At 35.1% G+C, this 7,796-nt stretch overlaps 1 protein-coding gene across 1 annotated transcript; it reads right to left on the bottom strand.

The window, feature by feature from the left end:
• Window positions 1-2,517: 2,517 nt before the first annotated feature.
• Window positions 2,518-4,000, bottom strand: LOC139520689 (uncharacterized). The gene has a single exon (XM_071313558.1). It carries the CDS (start codon window positions 3,691-3,693, stop codon window positions 3,073-3,075), a length of 621 nt encoding a protein of 206 aa, XP_071169659.1. The 5' UTR covers window positions 3,694-4,000; the 3' UTR covers window positions 2,518-3,072.
• Window positions 4,001-7,796: the final 3,796 nt, after the last annotated feature.

Raw genomic sequence — 7,796 nt, 5'->3', positions numbered from 1 at the left:
TGAAAGTGAATTTTATAAGTAGATATAGCAGAAAATGAATTAAAAGAGTAAGACAATAATAATATCTAACAAAAGTACAAATATTTGCCTCATGTGAGTTCAAATATTGCTGATTCAATAAAATCTTCTCTACACAGTCGTTTTTCAAACGGTAGCCATTTTGTCCAAGTTGATATTTCATTTTTCAAATCAGTTAACGCGTATTTTTTATAATTGAAAAGAACAAAAGTTAGATACACGAAGAGTAAAAAATGCCAAGATTCTTTTCTTATTACCTACATATTTGGGTCTTAAAGGAATAAAATGCTTCCACACATTACAAAACGGTAGCCAATTTGTCCAAACGTCTGAAAACGCCTAAAATCCTAAAGACGCTAATTTCCGACGTTACATGTGCTAAAGTTTCAATTAAATGTTCAGGATAATTAAAACAAATCATGTTATGAAATTTGGAAAAAGAGGTTGATGATTGCTGCCGAAAAAAAAAGAATAATGCATGTTGCTATAGACTCCGCCCGGGGACATAGGTTCGACACAGGTTAAATTTTGCAATTTTTATTAATCGTTTATAGCTTTTAACGATTTATTTAAAAAAATTGGGAAATGGGGAAAACATCCCATTACATGAACTTCGTCCAACTTTTGCAAAGACAAATTGGAGACACCAAGACAGTCTCTAAATGTAAAATGCGAATTGAAATTTATGTTACGGAAGTACTCCGAAATAGATCATTTAAAGTCGTCATTTCAGTAAGTTGCAATCACCAATATTAAAAGACTTAATACCAGTTCACGGAATGTTTTACTTCGCGATTTGTCCTGCTATTCATGTTATAACAGTCGTGATGAAAATAATTCCTGTACTAGCGAAGCCGGAACTTTTCGTCAATATAAACTTGTGCATGAAATGGAGGTAATTGAAAGACGAATCCCAAACAGCAACGAAAACCGTTTCATAAATTGATAAAAACCCGGGATTATATTTGCCGTTTTCGCGGACATTCCAGGAGTAGATTACTATATTTTAGAATGTATATCAGAAGTTAAACGCTATATATGACTTGGGAAATAATTCTCAAGCCAAGGTTCAAGTAATTGAAGGGGTGTATTTCGACAACTTATTTGCCAGGGAAAATACAAATTTAACCAAGGGTAAAAATGTTCGATTTACTTGCAGAGTGTCAGATATATTTGTATTGATTGAATTAAGATATAGAAATTTTACAATGACAGATGATATGCACCTTGAAAGTTAAACATCCTATGATAAAACAAAAATATGGAAAACCGTATACATGTACTTCCGTCCCATCTTTCCTTCCTACATTACTTGCGACAGTACTGCATTTTTAGTTAAAATAACTTAAAGGGTAAACATTATTAAATCGATTTCCACAACTCGAGGTAATGTTTTATAAAATGACATCACAAAACGAACAGAACCAGAATCAACCAACAATATAAAAAAACCGAATAAAACTTGCAAAAATTAGACGAAGTCACAAACCCTCTTCGACACCGCAATTTTGTGAAAGTGTAACGTCGTGTTGTAGGAATGTCGTGCCCAACGTTTGAAAGTAGAAATAGAGCTATCAATACTTCAATTCACCCTTATTACAAGAAGCCATGTAGTTTGCGCTTATATAAAGGGAGATGGAATGATTGGCATGCAATGTCAGTCCTCATATATTTCCACGTCTTATTTGTCTATTTCAAAGTTGTCTGACTGAACAGCCCTTCCACGGCAGGTATCTTATAAAACTTAAATGGGATTTTAAAAATATATAAGTTTCTCACTGAAGGTATCCAAAGAAGGTAACCAAAGATTTTGCGACGATGCAAATATTAAACTTTACAATATAAATAAAAAACCTTTAACCAATGAATTCAAATAGCAAAAGCTATGCAATTAACAAATATATACTTATTAAGAAATCATTAAGCTTCATGTAAATTATTTAACAATAAAATACATTAAATATGAAATTTTGAGTTTTACCAAGGGAGCTAATAATTAATTAATAACACTGTCTGCCACACAGCATTTCGGGGACTCTCCCTTTGGTATCTTTCCTCCCTCTTTTATAGCTGACTAATCGGGGGCTTTTCTAATTATTGGGGGCATTATGATGACCTATAGTTGTTAATTTCTGTGTCATTTAGTCTCTTGGCAATCATAATACATATTCTTTTATATATAGCGATGTCGTTATTACGATATAGCTATGTCGTTTTAACGACATAGTGATGTCGTTATTACGACATGATATGTCGAAATTACGACATAGCGATGTCGTTATAACGACATGTTATGTCGAAATTACGACATAGCGATGTTGTAATAACGACATGTTATGTTGAAATTACGACATGCTATGTCGTAATTACGACATAAATTTTTTTTTTTGAATGGCCCTTATCGGCTTCCGTACGATACTGTTTGATTTATACATATTCAAAAGATACCAGCATTCAAGCCAATACAAATCGGGTTCTAAAGAATAAAATCAAATAAGATTTTGTTTGCTAATCATTCTTTTTTAATTTTGTAACGCCTATCTGTATAATGAATGAATTTCAATGCTAACCACTTATGTCACAATTTATAAAAGCTGTAAGCAGTACTTCATCGAACGAGTGAAATTTAATCTTTATACATTAGCGATATATACTAATATTGAGCATATTCAATTTTGTCTCCATTAGATGAATTGAAAAATATAAATAAGAGTATTTGATAAATGAAAATATAGAACTTAAAATTATCTCACAGAATGTCGTCATACAAAATTGATTATACCTACTAAATATTTACATTTATTGGTAAGTCTGGTAATTAATTCTTTGTTATATTTGTCCTTTCAATTAAGCACCATTAAATCTCGTTAAATATTTAAACCTGTGGTCATTTCAGATGCCCGACAATGCAGCTAATTGATATAGACACATAAACACAATATATTGACAATTCACTTTGCGCGGCCTGTTGTCATTTTAATGACGCACATGACTTATTTCTCGTAACACAGATTAATACTGTTAGATAAGCAATATCAGAGCAAATGTGAAAGTTTAATAAGAGCGGTTTGAAATTTCTCTGTCTCTGAATCTTTTCGGTGCTGGTCGTAAATATCTACAATCTTTCAATTCGTCCCATTCTTCGTCGGTAATCGGTGGAGGAGGGGGTCTATACGAGAGGTCTGGTTTGCCTAGAGGATATGTTTTAGTACTATAGACAGACGGCAGCATGATTGGTGGAAGTTTTAAAGGTCTTCTGTAACACTTTGGTTCCGGGCTCTGAAGTCCAAAAGCATCGACGTCGTCTTTCTCCATACCGTTTTCTTGCGACAAGACTGGTAAAACTGATTTACTAGAAAGCACGGAAGATCCAATATCTTCATTCTGCGAACTCTGTCTTGACAATTGCTTTTTTGTTTTATCAAGAGAATAAATTGTTCCTATTTCACCATTTGGTAATACAATAGAAGCTTGAAGTCCGTTTTCACTTTGTTGTCTTTTGAATATTGATGCCGTCTTTAAATCTTGTTTGGATTCCACAGAAACAAGACGTTTTAAAAGTCGCATTTTAAATTTCGTTGGTGAAAGGTAAACTATATTTTCTGCACTGTCTGAATAGTTTTGGTTAGACACAGCTGGCATAGGAGCTAGCACTTGGTTTGAAGCCATCTCCATTCAATTCGTCTTCAGATTTTATCACTTTATTCCTAAGGTCAAGAGCTTTATATCTCTAAATGTTAATATAATCAAAATTGTTAAAGTGCAGCTTTTAAAGACTATCACAAATTGTCACGAGTCCTCAATATAATTTTCAATAAAACAATCCAATTTATCAACCATAAATGTTATATCCTGAATATTTATTGATGTCTCATGGGGTCTCAGCACTTAAAATTCTTTATGTAACAAGCGTTATGTCCAAACTATTCAAATACATACTATGATGAAACCATTTCTATTTCGTTGTTGATATACAGGCTTCTAGCAATGTATGTGAAGTTAGCAGCCGGTTCGTTATTCGTTATTCGATATTCAATATCCAACCGGCTGCTAGCAGCCAGTTTGTTATTCAAAATTTAGTGAAAAATTCAAAAGAAAATTAAATACTTGAAATCATAAAAAGCACGATTTTCATAGTCAAAAGGACTGATAAGATACGTAGGAATCATTAAATGACCTTTTCAAGCTGTCGCAATTTCTCGTTGTCCTCGAATATAAACCCTTTTCTGTGCGACTTATTTGTCTGTATGTAATATAGAGTTTTGTCATCAAAACGACTGCAAAGATGTACTTTTGTGTATAATGTTTCTTACGACAAAAAGAAAAACCAATAACTCTAGAAATATTTTTAACTATAAATAGAAATATATATGGAAAGCCGAAAAAAAAAATTCAGTCAAAAATTGTCAAAATTTTAGGACAAAGGGCACAGGGTGATGGTGAGAGCCCCCTGATCTCTCAATCTTTCTAATATTTAACAGACATTTAGTCAATAGGTAGATACAAACGTGACTAAAAGGACTTTGGCTACACTTCCTGTCTTCTATGTTTACGGATCGCCCAAAGTGCCAGTTGGATATTCAAAATATATAGCGAAAACCTACCCGAGACCGCTTAAATGAGGTTGAGACCCCCCTGGTCTTTCAATGTCCATAAAATTCAACCAAATCATTGACTCTGTATATATAAAGATTGTATTAGATTGATTTTCCAGAAAAACGTCATCTTCAATATCTACGGAGGGCTAAGATTGTCACTTTTCAGTCAAAAAATGTCCAAATTTTAGGACAAAGGGCACAGGGTGATGGTGAGAGCCCCCTGATCTCTCAATCTTTCTAATATTTAACAGACATTTAGTCAATAGGTAGATACAAACGTGACTAAAAGGACTTTGGCTACACTTCCTGTCTTCTATGTTTACGGAGCGCCCAAAGTGCCAGTTGGATATTCAAAATATATAGCGAAAACCTACCCGAGACCGCTTAAATGAGGTTGAGACCCCCCTGGTCTTTCAATGTCCATAAAATTCAACCAAATCATTGACTCTGTATATATAAAGATTGTATTAGATTGATTTTCCAGAAAAACGTCATCTTCAATATCTACGGAGGGCTAAGATTGTCACTTTTCAGTCAAAAAATGTCCAAATTTTAGGACAAAGGGCACAGGGTGATGGTGAGAGCCCCCTGATCTCTCAATCTTTCTAATATTTAACAGACATTTAGTCAATAGGTAGATACAAACGTGACTAAAAGGACTTTGGCTACACTTCCTGTCTTCTATGTTTACGGATCGCCCAAAGTGCCAGTTGGATATTCAAAATATATAGCGAAAACCTACCCGAGACCGCTTAAATGAGGTTGAGACCCCCCTGGTCTTTCAATGTCCATAAAATTCAACCAAATCATTGACTCTGTATATATAAAGATTGTATTAGATTGATTTTCCAGAAAAACGTCATCTTCAATATCTACGGAGGGCTAAGATTGTCACTTTTCAGTCAAAAAATGTCCAAATTTTAGGACAAAGGGCACAGGGTGATGGTGAGAGCCCCCTGATCTCTCAATCTTTCTAATATTTAACAGACATTTAGTCAATAGGTAGATACAAACGTGACTAAAAGGACTTTGGCTACACTTCCTGTCTTCTATGTTTACGGAGCGCCCAAAGTGCCAGTTGGATATTCAAAATATATAGCGAAAACCTACCCGAGACCGCTTAAATGAGGTTGAGACCCCCCTGGTCTTTCAATGTCCATAAAATTCAACCAAATCATTGACTCTGTATATATAAAGATTGTATTAGATTGATTTTCCAGAAAAACGTCATCTTCAATATCTACGGAGGGCTAAGATTGTCACTTTTCAGTCAAAAAATGTCCAAATTTTAGGACAAAGGGCACAGGGTGATGGTGAGAGCCCCCTGATCTCTCAATCTTTCTAATATTTAACAGACATTTAGTCAATAGGTAGATACAAACGTGACTAAAAGGACTTTGGCTACACTTCCTGTCTTCTATGTTTACGGATCGCCCAAAGTGCCAGTTGGATATTCAAAATATATAGCGAAAACCTACCCGAGACCGCTTAAATGAGGTTGAGACCCCCCTGGTCTTTCAATGTCCATAAAATTCAACCAAATCATTGACTCTGTATATATAAAGATTGTATTAGATTGATTTTCCAGAAAAACGTCATCTTCAATATCTACGGAGGGCTAAGATTGTCACTTTTCAGTCAAAAAATGTCCAAATTTTAGGACAAAGGGCACAGGGTGATGGTGAGAGCCCCCTGATCTCTCAATCTTTCTAATATTTAACAGACATTTAGTCAATAGGTAGATACAAACGTGACTAAAAGGACTTTGGCTACACTTCCTGTCTTCTATGTTTACGGAGCGCCCAAAGTGCCAGTTGGATATTCAAAATATATAGCGAAAACCTACCCGAGACCGCTTAAATGAGGTTGAGACCCCCCTGGTCTTTCAATGTCCATAAAATTCAACCAAATCATTGACTCTGTATATATAAAGATTGTATTAGATTGATTTTCCAGAAAAACGTCATCTTCAATATCTACGGAGGGCTAAGATTGTCACTTTTCAGTCAAAAATTGTCAAAATTTTAGGACAAAGGGCACAGGGTGATGGTGAGAGCCCCCTGATCTCTCAATCTTTCTAATATTTAACAGACATTTAGTCAATAGGTAGATACAAACGTGACTAAAAGGACTTTGGCTACACTTCCTGTCTTCTATGTTTACGGATCGCCCAAAGTGCCAGTTGGATATTCAAAATATATAGCGAAAACCTACCCGAGACCGCTTAAATGAGGTTGAGACCCCCCTGGTCTTTCAATGTCCATAAAATTCAACCAAATCATTGACTCTGTATATATAAAGATTGTATTAGATTGATTTTCCAGAAAAACGTCATCTTCAATATCTACGGAGGGCTAAGATTGTCACTTTTCAGTCAAAAAATGTCCAAATTTTAGGACAAAGGGCACAGGGTGATGGTGAGAGCCCCCTGATCTCTCAATCTTTCTAATATTTAACAGACATTTAGTCAATAGGTAGATACAAACGTGACTAAAAGGACTTTGGCTACACTTCCTGTCTTCTATGTTTACGGAGCGCCCAAAGTGCCAGTTGGATATTCAAAATATATAGCGAAAACCTACCCGAGACCGCTTAAATGAGGTTGAGACCCCCCTGGTCTTTCAATGTCCATAAAATTCAACCAAATCATTGACTCTGTATATATAAAGATTGTATTAGATTGATTTTCCAGAAAAACGTCATCTTCAATATCTACGGAGGGCTAAGATTGTCACTTTTCAGTCAAAAATTGTCAAAATTTTAGGACAAAGGGCACAGGGTGATGGTGAGAGCCCCCTGATCTCTCAATCTTTCTAATATTTAACAGACATTTAGTCAATAGGTAGATACAAACGTGACTAAAAGGACTTTGGCTACACTTCCTGTCTTCTATGTTTACGGATCGCCCAAAGTGCCAGTTGGATATTCAAAATATATAGCGAAAACCTACCCGAGACCGCTTAAATGAGGTTGAGACCCCCCTGGTCTTTCAATGTCCATAAAATTCAACCAAATCATTGACTCTGTATATATAAAGATTGTATTAGATTGATTTTCCAGAAAAACGTCATCTTCAATATCTACGGAGGGCTAAGATTGTCACTTTTCAGTCAAAAAATGTCCAAATTTTAGGACAAAGGGCACAGGGTGATGGTGAGAGCCCCCTGATCTCTCAATCTT

Source organism: Mytilus edulis, chromosome 4 (genome assembly GCF_963676685.1).
Source record: "Mytilus edulis chromosome 4, xbMytEdul2.2, whole genome shotgun sequence".
NCBI lineage: Eukaryota > Metazoa > Mollusca > Bivalvia > Mytilida > Mytilidae > Mytilus > Mytilus edulis.
Note: the sequence above shows the minus strand (reverse complement) of the source record. Positions and strands in the feature narration are given on the sequence as shown.